Source organism: Coturnix japonica, chromosome 5, assembly GCF_001577835.2.
Source record: "Coturnix japonica isolate 7356 chromosome 5, Coturnix japonica 2.1, whole genome shotgun sequence".
Classification (NCBI taxonomy): Eukaryota; Metazoa; Chordata; class Aves; order Galliformes; family Phasianidae; genus Coturnix; species Coturnix japonica.
This window is the reverse complement of record NC_029520.1, coordinates 16,404,807-16,427,626: the sequence shown is the minus strand read 5'-3', so window position 1 is coordinate 16,427,626 and position 22,820 is coordinate 16,404,807. Positions and strand designations below refer to the sequence as shown.

General features: G+C 43.8%; 1 protein-coding gene across 8 annotated transcripts in view; it reads left to right on the top strand.

Moving 5' to 3' along the window:
* Positions 1-22,820, top strand: part of OSBPL5 (oxysterol binding protein like 5) — a 150,284-nt gene that overhangs the window by 81,643 nt on the left and 45,821 nt on the right. For 7 of the 8 annotated variants that reach the window (XM_015864185.1, XM_015864189.2, XM_015864188.2 and 4 more), the window contains exons 2-3: positions 16,901-17,057; positions 22,743-22,816. In XM_015864185.1, the coding sequence (XP_015719671.1) occupies positions 16,901-17,057; positions 22,743-22,816 (231 nt within the window). Of the gene's footprint in view, positions 1-16,900; positions 17,058-22,742; positions 22,817-22,820 lie in introns of those variants that run through there. The other variant, XM_015864191.2, reaches the window with a different exon arrangement.

Sequence of the window (22,820 nt, the reverse complement as noted above, 5' to 3'; positions counted from 1 at the left end):
CAAAACTGCACATAGTAGCGATATCTCAGTGTGTTTGGAAATTGCGCCTTTGTTCGCAGTGCTGTAGTGGCTTTCATTTTGCAAAGCCAAGCTCACTGTGCTTCCTCTCTGCAGATTAGTAGTCTGCCTTCAAGAAAAGACATCTTGCAGGTTTTGGGTATTGAAATAAATTAAGGAAAAAGGACAAATTTCCCGTAATGAAGCTCTGCAGTTGATTAGTAGCGTGGCAGTAATTCAGGCTAATGGGGCAGCAAGTGCAAATCCTGTCTCAGCTGCATTATGTCATTCGGGGATGCAGTTACAGTAGTGTACCTTTCAACAGCAGTATTTCCTCAGTGTCCCAGCCCTGGAAAACATCCTCTTGCTGGATCCTCACCAACCTGTTAATGGAGGGTCTGGAAACAGCAATCAGATGTGGCAAGATTTCTAACCACACTGCAGTGATCTCCTTGTTTCTTCCTGGATCATGGGACCTAGTCAGATATTTGGAAAAAGGTTTACATTTTCTCTTATGCTTGTACCCAAAAGTCCAGGCTTGGCCATACTTCCTAGCAGGCCTGTTTGTCATGGTTGTGTTCCCAGAAACAGTCACTGAGTAAGTAAAAGAAGCTGTTTCCAAGATTAGCCTGTTAGTTAGAAACATCCTGAGAAGAGTTTTTTGTCCAGATGGATGGATGGTGGATATATTCTCACTGCTCTCCCTTCTGGCTGACAGAAGCCGTTTGAAGCTTTTCTATTATTTTCTGATTGCTCATATTTTCAGATGTTTTCTTGCCTGCTGTCCTTGCATGTCTCTGACTCCTGGGATCCAAGCATCTTTGAACTGTAAGAAATACTAAATGTTAATTCTTATTTCTTTTTGGAGGTTATCTTCAAGTACATCTGTGCATCTGTAAAATTATGCTACTCTCATCTTTTCCTTTTCTTGCTACTTGTGCATAACACCTTTCATTATATCTCTTTCAGCTCTGTTACTGCAGTACTTCTGCACTTAGGTCCAGTGGAGTTGCCAGGGAAGACAGGAAGACTGGGCTCTTCTGAAAGACAGCTCTGTAGCAAAGTGGCAAAGCATCACTTGGTACAGAGTAGCAAACATGCTTCAGTACCACCACTAACCCATTTAATTTGGCCATATTAACTTATGAACCAAAAAGGGACACATTTTGGTGTTGAACTATAGCCTCTTCCTGGGGGTGGAGTGGGATCTTCTTCCCTAGTTCCAGGTGCCACTGCAGCACGTTGATTTCCTTGTTGCTGCTGTAAATCAGGAGTGACTTAGTTGACTCTGGCAGAGTGTGCTGATATTGCACACAACTGAGAATAAATCCGAATTGTACTCCACGTGTGAAATGCTGTTACCACTAAAGGTGTTGGCAGAACTTTGGTTTCTGTGGCCTCTCTTTAATTCCTGTAGTTGTCTTCATACATCTGTATGTCAAACAAAAACTGTGGTGGCCACTTAATACATGGGAGAGGCTTGAAGTGAATGTGAGGAATTAATAAGAGAAAGAGAAAGAAGTTGTTTTAGGAGCTGTCTTGGCAAAGCCACTGGTGCTCCCTGAGGAGTTATCTTAAACCATAACAGTAGTAGCAGGTATTTTCTAGAAAACTGAAATCTTTCTATCTACAGCCTTTTGGTATGGAATGATAGGGAGCTGCCTAAGACTTGGCCCTGCTCACAGGGCATCTTGGAAGCAAATTCAGAGCACAGATGATTGAAGTGATTTGTTTAAAAACTGGCCTTAATTTGAAAATAGCATGAGAAGATAAGGCATGAAGGAAGTCATAAGAACATTTAGAATGCTGATTTAAAATCAGAAGTGTTTTCTTGTGCAAAATTCTGGATATAAAATAGTTTAATCTGCTGCTTACTACAAACTGAGGGCTTGCCTTCATCTTTTGAAATGTACGGCTGTGAAAATGTGTGCTTCATGGTGAGCTTGTAAGCAGGGAGAAAGTATGGCTGAGCACAAAGCAGAAAGCAATTCTTTCTCCAGTTCCTTTGCTTCTTATTTACTGGAAAAGCAGCGCTGTAGAGCCAGTTACGTTTCTTTTGTGTCAATACGTGTGTGTTTGCACTCCGCGACCCCTGAAAAATGCACTGCTCAGATCCTTTTTTCCTCAATGATATTTCAAGAGGATTCCAGGTCTAAAAAAAGAATGAAAAAGCGAGTTATTTCTGGTTTGTTTGTTTGGTTTTTAGAGCTGGGAATACACCATGGAGACTGTACAGTCAGGGGAGGGCCTGGTAGTGGAGCAGCACTGTATTGGCCTTGCCTGAGACACCTGAAGAGACATTGCGTCCTCATACTGTGCTGCCTATGGGGTGACTGAAGGTGCTGGTGGGGATGAAGGTGGTATGCTCAGCATTGCTATGTCCTGCCATCTGGCCAGACAGGGGTTAAGGGCAGCCTGACCTCTCTGTGAGTCAGAGGGATCTGAAGGAAAAAGGTGTGCCTTTTTTTCCCCAGGAAATCACAAAGGGAGATGCTTTGGGCTTTAGCTGTTCGGGCGATAGGAAGAAGTTGGGTTTTGTATTCCTTGGGCATTGTCCCTGTCTGATTAAATCACTCCCAGAGGAAAAGTGCCAGTGTTGACTTTGAGGCCAGAGCCAGCTGAGATGTTCCATGGCAGGTTAATGAGCTCTTCGCAATTTGTAATGTCTTTGAAAGCAGAATTGCTATCAGAGCATAAGCTGCTGCAGTGAATGGAGCCTATTGACATAATCCAGGCTCCAGATCAGTTTTCTGGATGTACATGGTTTGCATCATTGATTTGTTGCAAACATTGGAGGTTGGAGGAGTATTTAAGTGTGGGAGTGTGCTCTAAAATTGGTGTTGACATTGTTAATTTAGCAGCACACAACTGCATGTGCTACTTGGCCTTCTTCTAATAGTATTTCATAGTGACCATTGTGCCTTTTGTCTCATGTTTTGAAGATCACCATGCTTCTCGTGCCTTTATAGGAGGGTGGATAGTTCAGCCAAATAATGAAGAAAGTCACTTGACACAAGCCTTGGGACCCAGGCATGCTCTTCCGAGTACAGGAAGGAAGCTGTTGCTCAGCAGAAAAGGGGCATAAACAAAGAAAGAAACAGTGATTACCAGGCACATGGAAAGAGGCTTTCAGGCAAGGCTTTTTAGGATCAAAAAGCGTGAAACCCAACCATAGTGACCCCAGACTGTCCCCCAATTCTCCATACCAAAGCCCAGCTGCGTGTACAAGCTAGCAAGAGACCGTCCGTGTGCCAGTTCAGCAGAAATGAGTTATTTATCAGGGTTGCTCCTGCACTGGAAGGAAGGAGGCAGGATACCCCATAGAGAAGGTAGAAGTGCCTTCTACTGAGGGCAGAGCATGTTCCAAACCTGTCTGTGGGGAGTCACCAGGCTACCGTGGGCGTGTTTCTGCCTTCCAAAGCGGCGTTAGCAGGACGCAGGCAGTGTTTGTGCCACAAGCATTGACTCCCACAAGGATTTCAACCACTGTGATGGCATCTCTGATAGCTGTACACAACCAAATACCAGTGCACACAATACAGCTGGTGACACCAGTGGACAGACACGTTATTTTCATAACTCCCCTTTGCTGCAGGGTGAAGGGAGTGACACTGGGGCAGAGCACAGGCAGTGGGGAACGTCCGTAAAGCAAACAGCCTGGGCTGAGCTGTACGGGCTCTGCTTCTTACTCTGTTTAGCAACAAAGGGAAAACCCAAGACGGGAAAACAATTGGATATTTTCCAGGATCTGAGCAATAGGTGAAAAAGCAGGGCTGTAATTAAGCATGCTTGCCCACTGAAATGTGTACAATTGCTATGGGATACTGTAGCCAGCAACATCTCCCAGACTATTTTTAAAGCCTGCTGGCTGTGCCTGCATGGCAAAGCTGCCTCTGTGTGGCTGCAGGCACACTGCTGGATCAGCTGGGGGACTGTTGTCAGACTTGGGTGTATCTGAGCCCTGTGCACTGAGTGATTTCCCCTGCTTCACCCTCACGCTGTTGCAAGGTTTACTTCATTCCTAATGGAATAATCACTGAAAAGAGTGAATGGTATTTTTCTTGTTGTTGCACAGTGATTCCTTATGCCAAGAAACCACTGAAAAGAAACAGATAGGGGGGGACAAGTGAAATGTGAGAGCTGCAGATATTGTTTGCTGGCTCACTTTGGTGAGAGGCTGCAGGTGGCTCTGATTCGCCATGCACTTCCCTGATGCTTGGAGCAACAGTGGAAGTGTTAATTTCCCTGACAAACAGCGTCCAGTCACACCAGTCAAGGCTATAGCTTCAGGTTTTCTTCAGTCGTATTGCAGGGCTGAATCACACTGTGCTTATTTGGAGGATATTCTCCCCCAGTCACCATGGGTAGAGAGTTGCTCCATTTTTCCAAGCAATCCACCTGGCCTGCTAATTTGATTCAGATGAAAGGTGTGGGATTTTTTTAGCCTGATTCTGCTCTGTGTTGCAATTGTGTAGAATTAGGTGTTTTACTAATGGGCTCAAGATCAGACGAGCAAATTCTCTCTGAGATTGAGTCTTGCCTGCATAAACAAGTTGCAATTTTTACATATAGTTCTATAGCTTAAGGTAACTTTTACCTATAGGTCTGTAACACTGTTGTGATGCTCCCCATGTATGAATGCAGGTATGCCAGTACAGACTTTTCCCCTGTGTGAAAGGAGAACAAGCTGTTCCAGTACAGAGCACTTCTGTTTGGCTATGACTCCATCCACACTTCTCAGTGTATTGGCAGAAGTGTATCAGCAAGTACTGTTTCTAAATTAGTGTTGGTGAACTGGTACAAAGTCATGCATAAGGCAAGTCTTGGTCAGCAAACTGCCTCAATAATGCTTTGACAAGCAAGCACTTAGAAAGCCACGTGCTTATCTTGTTTCGCAACTGGAGGTACAGTGAAAAGTCTGCATGCAACCTTGATGCTAAATGCTCACAGGTAAGAAGCTAGGAACCAGTCGGTCTGTTGGCTGCAAAGCTGTAGCTTGAGAGTCATTGTTGTAGTTTATTTTTAAATAAAGAACCTAATATTGGCAGCTGGCCTGTGTTCTCATCCACAGTGTAGTCAGAATATAAGAGAGCCATGGCAGAGGTGCAAATTACAGTAATGCTTGCTAGAAAGTACCTATAAGCTGGCAGGGAAATACAGAGGATTCTTAGTGGTGGAGAAGATGTGCTTGCTGAAAAGCCACTTGCAACCATGAGAAGTTGGGCCTGTCTGCAAGGAAATACTTGGTGCTTGGATCTGCAGTCCTCTACCTCATTCCTCTACCTCAGTCCCCTGCAGGGGAGGGTAGTCCTGAGATCAACAGCTACATAGACGAAAATTCCCATCAGGTTGTATAATCCTAAACATCACGATTTATGGATTGTTCTTTCTTTTTCCCCAGTACTGCTGCTAAGCCAGACAGTGAGCTTAACCAGATAGAAAAGACTTTGCAGGCAAACCAAAAATACATATGGTATGGGAAAAAATATATATATACTCCAAGTAATTGGGGAAGGCAGTGCCAACAGTAGACTGTGTTGTTCTGCAGAGGAATTGCCTTAATTTCACATGACTGACAGGTTTCTGTTCTGGGATCATGGTCATAACTAAAACTAAGAGATTTCCTTCTGGCACAAAGCAGACATACAATCATTTGTTTGTGCATGAGAAGAGGTTAGTTTAAGGCAGATGATGGAGTTTGGAGGACGACAAGCTGGTGCTGTCGGGAGACTTCAGAGCCTTGCTAAGAGGAATGTGCTTTATTTGTGCTACTCGCAGTTGTTAGCCTGTTCATTGGTGCAGTTACCTTGCTGGTCTGCTGGAGGAAATAAGTGTTAGCAGCACATAATGGTTTCCTCCTGTGAGTTAGTGTCATCTCCATCTGATTTAATTCCCACCTATGCTTATTGAGTGCCGTTTCTGTGCTGCATTCTTTGACTTTGTTACCTTCAGGCTGAGCACTGCTTTGGATACAGCTTTCCAGACAGCAGCAGAGCAGGGAGGAAAGTTGTTTCCATTGCTTCCTGAGCTCCTAGACTCCTGTCACTTTGGCAGTGGCATCAGGGGCTGTTCATTGTGCAGCTAGGGCTGTGGCCAGGTTATATGGCACTGACCAGGGCCACTGAGGTGCCACAGACAGGCAGCAGTCAGAAAAACTGGTGTGTAGTTGTGAAGAGCAAGTGGCTGAACTTGGGTAAATCCACCACTGGGATGTAGCCCAACCTAGCATCAAGCTCACCCTGGTCTTTGCTGCTTCTTCCTAGGAGGAAAGTGATCTGTGACGGTCCTTTTGCTGGTTTCAATTACTTCTCTCCCTGGGCAGACTGAGAGTTCTTGTGTGCTCTGTTTGCATTGGGTAGGAGCCACATGCTGTCAACAGCTGATCTTTCTCCTCAGAGGGACCAGCAACAGAGGCAGCCATCAGCTTCAGACAGGCCCTTGCCAGCCATTCTTGGCATTAAGGCTTTCAGACAGGACAGTTTGGTGAGCAGTTTCAGAAATCACTTTTTAATTGTTTCATCACATCCACTTTTAACCAGATGTAAAACTATTCATTATAAAAGCCCCATTGTTCTCACTGCAAGCACACCACTGGTGCCTTCAGTTATGCATTGTGAGCCGCACAGGAGAGAATTAATTAATAGCAGCATTTATATGTCCCCTTAAAGATGAAGGGTTGACTGCAGTGAGAGATAAATTTTGCTGGGAAGATGTTGAAGGAGCCGACACTCAGGCATTATCTGGTGTTGCTCCATAGCAGATGTGCTTAGGCCCTGGAGCTGCTTGAACCAGAATCCAGTACAATCTGAAGCTGGAGCTGCTATTTATTTCTGTGATTGCCAGAAAGCACCACTCTTTCTCCACCCCCTCTTCCTTGAAGCACTGTGGGCTGGACATTACCTTCTCTTTACTTACTGGATAACCAGCCCTGCACTCACACCTGTGCCAGCATCAATCCGTGGAAGCTATAGAACTTCCTTGATTTACACAGCCCAGGGATCTGATGCAGCACAGTTACTATGAAATATTTTCATTTATCTGTTTCTTTCTCTGGAAAAGACGCAGTGCAGCAGCTCTGAGTCCTGATTTGTAAGACTATGCAGCTGAAGCTGATTACTTTTTTTCTGGTATGGAAAAGATGAGTTGCTCAGCTCAAAGCATGGCCCACGTCTGGTCTCATAAAATCTGTCTGTCACATTTAGCTGTTCTCCTTGCTGCTTCCTCTCTGTAGCAGAGATAATGGGACCGTTTCCTGCAACTCCTGTCTCTTTGTGATGAATTGCTGTGGTCTGTATCAGAAAGCATTGTCTGGCTGCTCCTATGCTGTGATAAAGAAAATGGAGTGAATCGGCTGCATTGTGTTTGGTTTCCTTTTGGCCACGGGCAATCTGGATGGTGAGGATCCATTCTTCCTTCTGTGCACATTTGTTTGGGAGGTGAGGATATATTTTTTTTTTTGTTTAAAGCCATCTTTACACTTCCAGAACTGAGTTGTGGAAGGTCAGTGTGATCTATAGATGTGGTTCTGCAGGAGCCCCTTGTTCTCTGCATCCTCCCTTGCCCTCTCCTCCCTCTTGTGTTGTCAGTGCTGGGGCTGGTGTGGATCTTCACATTGCAGTGTGCTTTGTGGTTAGCTTGTAGCCTTCCCAGCTGTGACACCTTCAGCAATCCAGCTTTTCATCTCCACCCCCTCCCCCCCCCGCCCCCCACCCCGACTTTGGCATTTTTTTACTTGAATCCTTCCATTCCATGACAGAAAACTGGTGTTAGGACAGATTAAAGTGATGGGAAAAGCCCTTCTTCTGTGTTCTGTGGCTTTCAGATTTGTTTTTTTGTTGTTGTTGTTGTTGGGTTTTTTTGGTTTTTTTTTTTTTTTTGTCAAGAGCTGCATTGTCAGGTTTGCTGTCTGTGAGGTGAGGGGCTGGATCATGCCCGGGCTTTCGAGGAGGAGTGTCACTGTCACTATTAATAATAGAACAACAAAGCAATAGGAGAGGAAGGTATCCCAAATCTTAACTGCTAAGCGTTACCAAATAATTGCTGCTGTTATGTACTGGGTGCTCTTACAAAGCAAGCTTGCAGTCACTAGAGAGCACCTATAGTTTGCTTGGGGACCTTCCCTTTTCAGTGAAATGAAGTCATTGTCAAGATGCACGCTCTGTTGTAACTGCTTGCTTACTGGGATTCTCCAGGGCTTCAGTTTCTGGATGGTAACTCTCACATACATCTGCTGTCTGACTTATGCTGGGCACACGTGCAACTGCAAATGGTTGTGGGGCAACAGTATCAATACTGGAGCAGTCACTGTTGGTAAAACTGTCTCTGGGGCTGTATCAAAAGAAACGTGGCCAGCGGGGCAAGGGAGGTGATCCTGCTCCTCTACTGTGTGCTGCAGCGACCTCACCTGTAGTACTGCATCCAGTTGTGGAGTCCTCAGTGCGGGAGAGACATGGACCTGTTGGAGTGTGTCCAGAAGAGGGCCACAAAAATGACCCAAGGGATGGAACACCTCTCCTACCAGGACAGGCTGAGAGAGCTTGGGCTGTTCAGCACGGGGCAGAGAAGGCATTGGGGAGACCTGAGAGCAGCCTTTCAGTATCTAAAGGGCAGCTATAAAAAAGAAGATGACAGACCCTTTAGCAATGACTGTTGTGATAGGACAAGGGGAAATGATTTCAAACTAAAAGAGGGAGATTTAGATTGGATGTAAGAAAAAAGTTTTTTATGATGGGAGTAGTGAAGCATTGGTACAGGTTACCCCAGAGAGGCGGCGGATGCCTCATCCCTGGAGACACCGAAGGTCTGGCTGGATGGGGCTCTAAACCCCTGATGTAGCTGTAGGTGCCCTGTTCATTACAGGGGAGCTGGGCTAGATGACCTTTAAGGGTCCCTTCCAACTCAAACGATTCCATGATGCTATGAAATGCATGGTTAAATTTCCACATCATGTTGATTCACCCACTTCTTACTCTGGCTGCATCAAAGGAAAGTAAGATTGCAAAGAGTTAATCCCAGCTTTTTTCACCAGCCAAGTCGCAGCTGAGCTGATAGAGGACAGACAGGGGTAGGCATGGAAAGGCTGACATCTTGAGAACTGAGTGTGGATTTCATTGTGCTTACTGAATTGGCCTGTGCACAGTTTGAGTCCTCCAGGCTCGTTTAACACAGCATAAATTCCACCCTAAATGCTCTTTGTCAGTTGTCTAGTTTCCTTCCTCCCACAGAGATTTTTAATTAAAAATCTAGGACTAGAATAACTGCAGTGCTGTATATTAACTACTGTCAAAGGAAGAGCTTGATGCTCTCATCTCTGAGAAACAGTGAAGTATATGCAAAAAATACACAGTATATTAATTTCCTTTCAGAATTTCAGGGAGAGCGGCTGCATCAGAGGAAGCATAGGTGGATGCTAAATTTAAACCACTGTGCAACAGATCTTGGTGTGTCACAGCACCCAGAAGGCTAAAAAACTCAACAGGGGCATGTCAGGATCTTTGCAAAATTAGATGCACTTCCTTAAAATCTCTTCCATTTGTTTATTCAGCCTTCCTGGCAAAGGCCCCAGAGGTTTACAGCACCCGTTTGGATCTGATGGGGAAACAGCAAAGTAAAGGAGTGGAAAATTCTGCAACTGGAACACCATGCCATGGGAAGCAGTCATTTCCCCTTCGCTAAGCTGTTTGTTATTCAGGAGTACAAGAGAGGCAGATCAACTGTAGGGGGCTTGCAGGTGGAGTAATAGGGTGGAAATATAGTTGTGCCTTTCTGCCATACTGAAGTTAACTTTCTGAGCATGAGTCTGAAGTCAGCTCAAAAGGACTTGAGGTATAAGTCTGATTTGCTTTGTTACAAGGGAGAGAAGTATTTCACAGCAAAGGAGTACTGTCAGGAAGACACTATCAAGCATGAAAGGAGTTCTTAAAACTAGTTTGATATTTCCTAGGAATTGTGTGGTGGGAGCACAGCCCCAAAGGCACAGTCTTTTCTAGATTTAATTAAATAAAGACAGAGGTGGATATCATAGAAAGCCATCAGAGAGGCTTGCAGTAGACCTGTTTTTATTTTAAATGTCATTAAAGCTTGAAGTAGGATCCTTCCATTAAAGGGGAATATTATCTCATTATGTGACTTAGCAATGTGAAGCTGTAATGATGCTTTTTAATGCGTACTTTTAAAAGAAAAACAGAGAGACAAGAATTGACCTTGAAGATGTGACCTGCTTGCAAATAACTTAGCTGCACATCTATCTGAGACCAAGTGTTCTTCTTGTGGCCTTAAGCCTCCAAGAGTTGTAGCTAAAGCAACTAAATAAATGTCTCATTTGTGTTGCCGTGTACATGGCACCATACTTCCCCTCACAGCACTGGCACTGTCCCAGCTTCTGTTTCTCAGTCCATCAGGGCAACCCTCACCAAAGTGATTCTTTGTCTGTGTTGCAGGTTAAGGTGTGATTGTGTCTTATATCTGCTTGCATCAGTGTTTGGACACACTTATTCAGTTATAGACATCAGCACAACTGTGCTGGTACAGACTTTGGTGTGGTAGTGCTGACTTGATTTCTCAGATAACATCTGTAGCCTTACTGCATAGTCATGTTGCTCTACTCAAGCACAAATACCATCATTTTGAAGAAAATACACCTACAGCAGCTTCTGTAGTTCTTCCTAAATTCCCTGCCAAGAAGCAGTGTTGATAACCATGAGAGTCTTTATCGTCTATATGAAACTTAGTTTGAAAACATATAAAAACATGCCTAAGTAACATGGAAATTCAGAGGCAGAGATCTGGCTCCTGGACTTGTTTCAAAGTAGATCCTTACTGGAACTACCTGACAAATGGGCGTTATGCAGAAAGCACTGAGAGATGCACATGGTTGTACATTTTGTAGGTACAGCAAGTGAGGCAGGATCTCTGAGGTTAGCAAGGGGAAAGACAAGTGGTACTGCTAAGTCAAGAGAGGCCAATGAGCGCTAGTAGGAAATTTAATATGCTGTGTTAAATTAATAGCCTTCAGCATAACAATCAGTTTACAGCTCAGGGTCAAAGAAGGTGGATCATTATACATCCATTTCAAAGATACACTTAACAATCTTCTGACTCTGAAGTAAACTGTAGCATAATGTTTACAGAGTAAGTCGTGAGCATTTGAAGAGAAAACACATGGGGACTGTATATAGCACTTACTGTAAGACACAGAGCCCATTTCTAAGCTGTAAGATTGCTGTCTTCACCTCCCAGACACAACATGGCTGTAGTGATGGACCGGTGTTTACATGCAGGAGGTATTTATCCAAACAGGTAATTCTGAAGATGGCGTTTTCCTACATGTCAAACATGTTTTATACTTTTTGACTCTGTCTACCACTGTCTTTGTCCTGAATTTGAGATCTCCCAGACAAATGGTCTGGAATAGTATTCTCCCCTGTGTGGGCATACTGGTCCCTGTTCCATGTGGGGTTGTGCTGTTTGTGGCCTTTGTACATCACACTCATCACAGTGGAAGATAAGCTGTGGGACACTTAAGCATGTGTGCCCCTGGTGTGTCTAAAGGCGAGAATGTTTTGACTAGTATATACAAAAGAAACATTAATCAAGACTTCTTACAAACAATTAAGGGAAAACACTGTTTTGTCTCTTGTTTACTACTTTATTTTCAATGCCCAGTGCAGGAAATGGTGGGCAGAGAAGCAGAAGGCATTTGGAAAGAGATTGTTCCTGGGAGTGAGCAAGAGCAGACTGTTGAGGGGGGATCAGGTAGGGATCTTCCATAAAAATAGCTTGAGAGGCAGCCTTAAGGGCTGTTCAAATGTGTGAACACATTTAGTTTGTAAGGATGAAGTAAGCACACTCCTGAGTTAAAGCAGCTGAGAAAAATCCTTAGTGATGCATGTAATCTTAATAAAGCAGTCTCTGGATCTAGATTTCCACAGCTCCATCCCATTGTTTGCAGATATGTGTCTTCAGCAACCTGCATGATTTTATTTTCCATCTAGGGCGTATCATCCAGCTGAGCAGTGTCCTTCAAGCTCAGCTGTTGGAACACTACCACAGAGCAGCATTTTACTGCATCCAAAGCATTGTAAGGATTAAAAGAGTGAGACTTGCCTGAGACTTGGTAGAGCCAGCTGTGGTCTAGAAGGAACATACTGAAGCCCACCGCTGTTGAGCAGCCTTCCCCTTGGAGCATAGCATCAAAATAGCTGACCTCAATAGCTCTGGGAAGTAGCTGGCATTTAATGAAACTTCACATGTTCAGGTTCCAACTAACATCATGACAGCCCGAAACATTCAGCATGATCCCAACACCTATGTTTGCCCTAACTAGATCAGCTTTCCTAAAGAAAAGAGTGCTTGCACAAGAAGTTTTCAGCCAGGTTTTGTTTAACTGTGAGTAGGCGGTTGGTTTTCCAGTTACCTAGCTTATAAATAGGTATTTTAGGAATAGCTTCCCAAAAGACTTCACAGACTTTCTGAGCTGACTGGGAGTTTTTTAGCTGTTTTGAAACACTGGTGCACTGCTGGAAGAATAATTAACCCTAACTGAAAAGCTGTGCTGCTATTTTTCCTCGTGAATAGTGGGGTCTATAATAGCCTGAAATGTATCTGCCAACAATTTTCCTTCTGTTTTCATTCATGAAAATTTTACCTCCTCACGGTTAATTGAATCACGAAATGTCAATATCTTTAGATTTAATTTTCCTCATTGATGCAGATTTTGGAGTGAACGGCTGCTGTAAATACAAAATGTGATTTAATTGGATTTCTGGGAAATATTTAGTGACCAGAAAAGGAGGAGGTTGCTTGAAGCACGTCTTGAATAAATTAAGAATCCCCCTAACTTGCACAGCATTCTTGAGAGTACCCAAACCCCTAATTAACTATTTATAGAGCATATTTCCAATCTATTTTAAGATGCTGAAAATGAGAGTAAGCAAACCAACCTACTCACCAGTTTGCAGAGTATAGGGGCAGGATCATATCTGCACAGTGTTTAGCTGTGTAGTAATTATATATCAGCGACTTGAAAAATTTAAAGATGGATCCAGGAAAATTCCATCCCCAGAGCCTTGGGTCTGTTACTAAAAGCCAACACTGTCTTCCCAACAAGAACAAAGGGCTCAAAATGCAGCGCAGCCACACGCAAGGCATCTCTGCTTCAGTGCATTTCGTAGCTGTGGTAGTCACAGCCTTTGCCCAAAACCAGGCTAGCGCTGGACGTGGGGACACTGGCAGTTCCCATTCACTTTAATTGCAGCTATGCAGTTTTCTGGGAAAATGACTCTTGCCACGTTGCTCTTGCCTGGGCTGTACAGAAGCTACCTCTGAGCAAAAGTCGTGTTAGGCCATACTACTCACTAAAGTTCACCTCTTACACTGTCCTGTGTTTCATGGTAGCAGGCTTTCTGTCTTCTGTATTACTGGTTTTGAAAGATCATGGAATCATTAATGTTGGAAAAAACCTGGACACACTGCTGCCTCATGTTCAGCTGAGCATCGACCACCATCCCCTGATCCTTTTCCTCCAGGCAGCTTACCAGCTACTCTGCCACAAGCATTATCTGGGCTTGTTGTGACCAAAATGCAGGACCTGACAAGTGGTCTTGTTGAACTTCATCCCACTGACCTCAGCTATAGATCCAGCCTGACCACATCCCTCTGCAGGGCCTTTCTACCCTCAGGCAGATTGATGCTTCCCGTCAACTTGATGTCATCTTCAAGGTTAGTGAGAGTGCACTCAAGTCCCTAGAAGATAAAGTAGTCTCCAAGACAGGGTTAGCTAGAAGTTTATTTTTCCATACTGAATTATTTATTCCTATCTAAGCTCCTGTGAGTAGCTCACATTTATTAGTACATTTACTGTTTCACCAGCTGTCAGCACAAAAGGGCCAGTCCTGACAGCCAGTGTGTTCAGTAGCTCTCCATATTCTCCCCTTTCCTTTAGCTTTACGTTCAGGACCACAGAAAAGAAAGCCAGAAATGACATGCACTGCAAATTCCAGGACTTTTAATCTAGCAAGACTAACAGCCAGCTGAATTTTTGCAGGAGCTAAAATGAGGATGTTTTTTGCAGCGAGATTAGTATTCTAAGAGAGCTCCTGGATTTTGTGTTGGCTGGAGTCTTTGAGTCAAGACATCTTTTTTAGACCGTTCTCTGTCTCATCTGCCAGATTTGGAGAGAATGCAAAGCACAGATGAAATTTGTTGCTTTGCATTACACAAGGGATTGGGTTATGTGAAGGCCTACTGCAAATCTTGCCCAATTTTGAGTTTTGCCTTCTCTGCCTTCCCAGAGCCCCCACACAAAGGGTTTCTGTGAAGCATCTGTCACATCTCTGCATGGTAAATATAGAAGCAGTGGAAAGGACTTGCAGTTCTGTGTGCAGTCTGATGCACAGCCTGCTTTTGCTCTGGTACTGAGGGCAGCTTTACTGCTGACAGCAGCAGGGGTTGGTGGTCAGTTCTTCACTGACGTGCCTTGCATAACAGTATGATAGAGGGATGCTGCTGCTGCTGCTTTGGTTCTGTATTGGAATGTCTCCACTGTGAGAACTGTGTTTAAGTGATGCAGGGATGCCTTTTGTCCCCCAGCCTGCTCTCCACTGTATGGACCTGGGCCTTCTGCCTTCTTGTATGATTGGCACGGTCTTGCCAGATGACTGCATTCTGGGGAGATTATCTCACAGATCTGTTTTTCCTCTGAGCAGCATCAGAGGCAGAGAGCTGAGACGGCCTTTCTGGAACAAGGGCAGAAAATAGCTCAGTGTTAGCATTCCAAACCCAGCTATTTAGATCTGGATTATTTTTAAATATTTTCTTTGATACATGTAACTGGCTGTATTTTTTTCTTCTCTCTTTTTGTGATTTAGGTTATCTTTGATTTTGCTCCCCCACAAATTTGCTCACTGTGGTATCTGTGCAAACAAAGGTCATTTACAATGCTGAATGTTAAGCAAATGAGCTACCTGACTGCCATCACACAACAGCAGCACAGCTTTGCATGGCGTGCTGAGCAAAGGGTTGCTCTTAGCAGCTCTCTCAGGTGCACAGCATCCTGGCATTCACGTACAACACTTCCACCAAGAGTTCTGCTGAGTGGCTGTGTGCTGCTGAGTCTGTAGCATCTTACCTCAACAGTGCAAGGATGGAGGTGGCAATGCCTTTGTGGGATGGTACCCTCAGAGCACTGCACAGACCTTAATTTTTCCTCTATAGGTCATACAGGTTCAGTGGGGAACATGGGTCCCCCACGAACTGCAGCTATGTGGCCTGAGCTTGCCACAGCTGGTAGCGGTTCACCCCACTTTGGGTATTGCACATACCCTCATCTGATGGCTCACATATGTTTGGTAAAAACTTTCAGACTGGTCTACATCACATTAAGCTCTTGGGCACTGAGGTTGTCTCCTGTGGAAGGAGGGAGCAGACTGCAACTTTATAAATCTCAGCTAAGTTATAAAGGCAATGAAACCTCCTGTGTAAATAAATGTAACTGCAAAAACAAAAACCCAAACATTCTTATTGGGACTGCCATTTACTGTGACTAGCAGGGCAGGTGAATGGGCAGAGGCTGAATAAAAGACACGGGAGGGGTGATTGCCACACTGGAACATATTCATTGTATATGCCCATCAGCTGTGAAGGCTGAGCTCCAGCCCCAGGAAGCTGCTGAGGGTTCCCAATTTAATTCACGTGTTTGAATGAATGCAAAAACTGTGGGTTTTGGAGGTGGAGTGGACAGGGCAGAATGTCTCAGCTTTTAGCCTGTTTTCTGCCCGGTGCTGTGTAAGATGCCCTGTGAATACTGAGATACTTTGCCCTGGTCCTGCCCTCCTGAACCACACCCTGTGACTGCATCTCTTTTTCTGCTACACTTTCCCAGTAGCCTGAAGGAGACAGGAAAGCTTGGAGGCTTTTTTCAGGAAACGTGTCCCATCTCGAAGGGTTTTTCTTTATACAGCAAATGCCCATGGGGATGGAGCAGACCTTGTGTTTTGTAATGCCAGCCCAAAGGCTGGGTTAGTACTTCTCACTGCATTTCCTCTGACTGCTCATGGGGAGAGAGGAGCGCTTGTAACTCAGGAAGGCAGCAATCATAATATCTATTTGTAAGGGCTAAGAAAGAGCTGCTTGTTGGATGGCTACAAAAGAATCCTTTAATTTCAGTCAGGATAGTCTAATGCATCGGCCAAGTGGTGGTAAAGAGCCCAGTGCCACTGGGCTTTTCTGCAGACATGCATGGAGGCTTTGAAGGAGACAAATGCTGTCCTTTACCCTTGCAGAAAAGCAAGGTTTATCTTACTGATCAAAATACCCAGCTGATCTGTCATTTTAAAGTAAACTGAAATTATCTATATGTGCTGTAATATTAAGTAAGGACAGGAGTTACACTATCTATTCTGCCCCACTTTCCTACACACATCTTGCTGCTACCTGTAGTCAGTGCAGCTGGTCATCCTCCACACAGCTTGGATGAAGGGCTAACTTTTGCGGATCTGGTGCTAACACTGACAGAGTTACTTTTATGAAAGAGACTCCAAAGTCTTAAAAACAAACAGAAAAGATGAATTTGAGCGGCTGTATGCTGAGCTGACCCTGTAAGTAGCCATCACTGAGAACAGATCTTTGTAGAGAAGAGGATATTCGGCTGCCTGGATTTACCACAGAGCAGTCTTGTTTCCTTGCAGTTTGCAAATAATGAGAGTCAGCAAATCAGTAATTATAGCCTAACTATTACTAAACTTATACCACTTTTTCCCCCCCTACATAGCTTTTTGGCACTCTATAAAAAGATCTGGCACACTACTTAGGATTAAGCAGCTTTGAAGCAGTGGAGTCATCTGCGCTTGGAACTTTGATTTCCCATGTCTGTAAATTAACTGTTCTTTCTGTCTTTCCTTTTCAGAAAACCCCCACAGCTCATGCCATGAAGGAGGAGAACTTTCTTCGTCGCAGGTTCTCCCTCTGCCCAGCCTCATCCACCCCTCAGAAGGTTGATCCTCGCAAGCTGACACGCAATCTGTTCTTTGGGGCTGACAATGACATCTATCCACTCAGTCCAGGTAGGTTTCTGCTCTGTCAGTGCAAGATGTGCTGTGTCTTGTTTTTATTGTATTGCTTTTCCCACACATGTGAAACTCAGTGCAGAACCTCAGGTGCTTGACTGAAGTAGACTGTTTTTTAGCACTCTGCCAGGAAACAAAGAGAAATGAGTTAATGTGAGAGTGAGAGAGAAGCTGTTCATGCAACAAGGGTATCACTGGATCCCAGCCAGCGCTGTTTTCATGGTGCCACTTCACTGCCATGGTGTTCAGTGGGAGCAGAGGACGTCAGAGTTGATGTTTGCACCCATTTGAGTACAGCACAGCCTCACATTTCAGAAATGAGTCATGTTTTCAGGCAATTCCACTCTGAGGTACTTGATATGTTTCACCCTAAACACTGAACTCTTTCAAGCTACCTCCTGGGCCCTGTTGAAAATGCATAATGGCAAGTTTTCCTGTTCAGATTTTGAGCCCAGGATAAATATTACAAGAGGGCTTTTTCTAGATAATGCTCTGTAAATTATTGCTGCAAGCACCAGGAATATTGACACGTTGCAGTGAATGGCAGACTGGCTTTAAGCCTTCTCCATGTCTTTTGTGCTTTGATCTTGTTAGCCCCCTTTTTTAAGGAAACTGATCTCTCATTATTGTTTGAGAAGTTTTTGCTCTCAGTAAACATTCAGATCTTTCCTTGACTGCAGTCTGCAAACAATGCTTCTATTCCAGTACACAAGTACTGCAGGGAACAGTCACAAGTTCACAGAGCTGTCATTCACAGTTGCCATGTCAGTGCTAAATAATCAAATCTCACAGCACCTTTGTGAGCTGAAATCTGGAGAAAGAACACAGCATGTTGAAAGGTTTCAGTTTTCATGTAGATGTAGCACCTGGCAGACTCTTCCAGCTTTGCAGATGTAGAGCTAAACCAGGTCTGGGTTTCCTGAGCTAAGTATCTTTAAGTGCAAAGGTTTTCAGGGCTTCTGACTTTGCAGGTATTTCTATTTTTGGATGCTTGTTTCAAGGTAGATGGGAACCAATTTTGAGCAATGCTGACTAATCCTTGCTGTTGTTGAGGTCACTGAAAAGCTTCAAAAAAATCTTGGTAGTCGAATGGAAAACTTAAAATGAGACACCTACAATCTCATACATTACAAGGTACTGATTTCCTCACTGGAGTATTTCAGTACTGAAATAATCTCACAGACACCAGGGAAAGTTGATCATGGAGGGATTAATCACTTCCTCAGTTTCCCATGTCACCTCACTTCTCCTCGAACCCTTCTGAGAGCCGGCTCAAAGTGTCTGTGCTAGGCTCAGCAGAACAAGTGCCCCGAGTACTAGAGTAACCTCCAACACTGGTATCAGCAACAGAGGCAACTCACTGTAATATAAAGGAAGGGCATGTGCCAAATATCCCCATGAAACAAATAAAAGCTACCACTTCAGACAGGGGTTTCCTTGCAGAGTCTGGGCTTTTGTCTAGCCTTACATTTTTAACTCTTTTCATTTCTTCCCTGGTCTCCGCAGAGCTGCTTCATCTCTTTGGGTTGCTCATGTTTTCCATCACATCCAGTTGCCATTTCCCACAGTGGGTTCTTCTTTAACTCCTGTCCAGGTTTAGCTGCTTCATTTATCTCTGTTTCCCTCCCACTTTCTCCACACCCTCTGAAGGATGCTGCTATGACTACAGATAAGCTGCAAGTCTACATCCACAAGCTGTGTTCAGTATTTCTTTCCCCACTTTTCTCTCTTGTTTTACACAAGTTTTGAGTTCTTGAGGGTTTTCCTGTTGTGCTGTCTGGCTCTGGAGGTTCTCTTTACAGGGGGCGGGGCTGGCTGTGTCAGGTAGGGGCTGCAGGCAGCAGAGTGCAGTGAGTTCCTGCCTTACTGTAGTGTAGTGTGCGGCAGCTGGAGCTACAGGTCTCACTGCTCCAATGCCTAGAATTAGCCCTGCGACAACCAAGGAGTGCAAGTAAATAATTCAGTGAGATGGAAATGACAGGCTTTACACCTCAGGCAAGATATGCCACTGAGGTTCCATACAGTGAGATTATTTTTTTAAAGGAAACATACAGAAAAGCAGAGGTCACCATCTCAAATAACACTTCTGACTTTTTGTCTCTTGCTTTCATACTTAAGTGATAGCAATAACAGTAACTAAAAGAAAGTTGAAGAAAACGTTCTCTTTTTAGAACGTCTGTAAAGTTGGGAGAAGCGAGTTCCTTACTCATGTCTTTCATGTAGCAGTAAGGGGAAAGAATCTTCTCGTGTTCAGAAGGAAGGACATTTATTGGGGGAGCAGCCAAAAGCTCTTTTAGAGAATCTCTCTTGGACTAGGCTGGGACACATGGAGCCTTTAAATAGAAGTTCAGATGAGCCTAGCTGCATCTGAAGAGCTGCGCTCTAATGAACAGGGGAATTTTACACACGGAACTGAATTTCAGTCCGGTATATACATTGGGCCACATGGCTGACATGTACTGCAGTAACGCTCATGGCATCGGGGCCCGTTTCGTTCCCAATAGTTTTGCCACAAGGCAGAGCCCACATTTTCTCTTGTAGTTACCCAGTTACTTCATCCGAAAAATATTAAAATAGTAGTTCATGCTTTGCAGAGCCAATCTTCAACTCTTCAACAACCCAGTACTTCTACTTCATCCTACCACTGATCTGCTCTGCTTACTGTGTGATGCTTTATAAAGAAGAAAGGCAAATGTACCCATTGGATGGATGCACAGCAGAAAGCAGAATAAAAGAAATGGTAACTTTTCTGGAAAGGAACTGTGTATTTATTTTTCCTAAGCATGGCAGTAAGGAGATAAAAGAAGTGACCAGGAGCTCAGCTCTGTAACCTTAAGGCTGGAGTGCTGGCAGTTTTCTTTGTGACGTGGTGAACGCTTTTTCCATAAGCATCGTTTATTCCCTTCCTGGAATCCTGTTAATTATTTGGCACAATACTACTAGGCTACTTTGCGGAGGATCTTTCTTAGCTTGCCATGTTAGCCGCCCGCACTTGAAGATAAAAGAGCCTCGGCACTATTTCTGTCACAAGTGTTATGTTTTCTTGATTATAGAGATAAGAACTTCAGCCTGTTGACGTTTAGCTCCATTTATGTTTTTGTGCGGTTTCCTATTTATTTTCTTGAGACAGCTATGTCTGTTGTGCTCTGGGTGGGACTCCCTTTTGGGCTTTCTTTGCACTTAACTATGTACGTGGGTGTCTGAGAAACTTGCACATGGTTTTAATGAAGCTTTCTTTCCGAATAAGGGCTCTCTCCCTCCGCATGGCTGCAGCCAGTCTGCTTGAGACAGCTGAGATGGCTCTCCTCTGAAAAGTCTCCAGCCTTACAAGTGCCAATCGACTGAACAGATTTGAAATAAGAAGTTGGAATACGCTGCTCCATAAATATATCTTACAAGTCTTTGTAAACTCTATGAGTAAGAGTTAATATGCTTCCACTTTTCATTAAGTCCTATGAGATAGAAATGCAGTAGCACCTAAAATTCTATTTAGGTGCAAAATCCTTTTTTACTTGCATTACTAAGAGAAGGAAAAGTGTGCAAGATTTTTGTATGGGTACCAGCCTGGAGCTAAATTTAATTTAAGAAATGAGATTTAATAAAGATAGGTTTGAATTATGTTATGTTAATAGATGCCTTCCCCTTGGAGCTGGCAGCAGCTGACTCACACAAATTCTACTTGAACTTTGAGGACATATGTTACTTACCCATACAAGAGCAGAAAAAACTGTTCATGGGAAACAAATACAGTAGCTGCATGGCTTTGTGAGTTTGTTCTAACCTCATCTGCCTCTGTCCAGAAAATATATAGGGAAATGAGTTATCAGAGATGGAAAAACACAGTCGTGATCCATGCAATCATGTGACTGTCTCGCATGCCCTGTCAACATCAGGGTGTTGGCGTTTATCCTGCCCCTTTGGAATTTCTCCCACCCTTGCACATTAGGTTTGCAAGTGCTTTATCTAGGGCTGGGTGTTGCAAGAGGAGAAGTGATGGCTGAGAAACTAGGTTGGGGTGCAGGTTTCTCTTCTTGCACCACCTTCCTGCATGCTGGCATAGGTATTCCCTCTCCTTCGGTTCCCATGTGGACAGGGCACGTGCCATCCCTCTTCTCCAAGATCTGGGGACATCTTCTTTCTGCGTGGGTATGGCTGTGTGCATGTGGCACAGCATGATACATGCCACAGGATGAGAAACACGTCTGAATGCCCAGCACCTTCAGCCACCATGTGGAAGGTTGAACATCTTCTCTTGGGGACAGCTGTACCTAGGAGCCTTTTCTAATTGTAAAGCTGATATGCCAGACTGCCAGTTGATGACTGTAGGAAGAGCAGGTTTTTCGTCCTGTCTCTGTATGGGTGAAGCCCTCTAGCACAGATGCAATCCCAGCTGTAGCTGGATGTTCTTTTCTCCAACATGTCCCGTAATGGAAGTGCAGAACATGTCCAGGAGGATATTTATTTGTCCGTAAGCTTTGATGGCTAGCTTTTCTAACATTGCTTAGATTCATATAAGGTTTCTCCAAAAGCTTCCAGAGATGTTATGGCTTTTACTACATCTGTGGTAACTTCTGCTTGACTTGAATAGAATTAGTTTTGCTATGCTGGCTTTGTATTTGGTGTTGTTTCCAAGACTTGCCCACACGGTGTTTAAAAACATTTTCAACAGTTCCCTTGTCTGCAGTGTGCTGCAAATGGGTTGCATTTCAATGTATTGCTGGTTCTGAAGCTCCAATTGCTAACAGTTTTGTGTAGGAAACGATATTGCAGTTGGATAACAATGTCTGCCATTGCACTAAAGAGCTAGCCTCATTAGATGCTATTTTTTGACTATTAAATAGAAGCTCTAGGCTTTCTTTTACTGTAAGGGCATGATTACAGTTGGCAAAAAGAACAGAATTTATCATTACATTTTATTGCTTAGAGAAAGACCAGACATGTTCATACTAGTATATAATGTGTATAATGCACTTCAATGTTAGTATATTTAGGTAATGGAAAATGCATTTCTCCGCAATGATGGGAATATCACAGATAGTAAATAGTACTTGTTAATTGAATGTGTTTCTTATTTTAACAGCTAATTTGGTCTAAAGACATGGGTCTTCTGCAGTATTTTATTCTACTAATTATGTCTAGATGCTGTTCTGTCTTCTGTTACATTTTATGATCACGGTTATTATTTCTCCAACAAAGCATGCTATCAAGTGCATCTGTGTGCAGTTGCCAGATACTGACCAAACAGGATAACATATTGAATAGCTGCTTATTATCTGAATTCCATTCGTTATTTGCATGGAATGAAGCATGGGGAATGTAAGGAAGCACAGGCTGTGGTAATGTAATTAAAGACTCTATCATAACACAGGCACACAGGGCAGCTGGTTAAGAATGCATAACCAACTTTATTTCTGGTATTTTCCAGCATTTAAATGCTGGACTTTGAAACATTGTATTGGTTTGCCTTAATGTTTTCAACCTTAACTTTTAAACAGCGCTTGTTACAAAGTCCAAGCATGTGGACCCAGGATATTTCAAACCCTGTAGGATCCCACTCTGTGATCTTGGTGTGCCTGCTTTTGCTCCTCTTGCTTGCTATAAGCAGTAGCCCTCTGAGAACCACGAGTTGCTATGATTTTGCACAGAAATTCTCTGTTTCTGAATTGCATTGCTTTGTTGCAGGAAAAGATGTGGAAGGAAACAGCCCATCAATGCTGAAGGATGAGGCTCCACAGACGCCAAACTCAGTTAGCAAGGTAC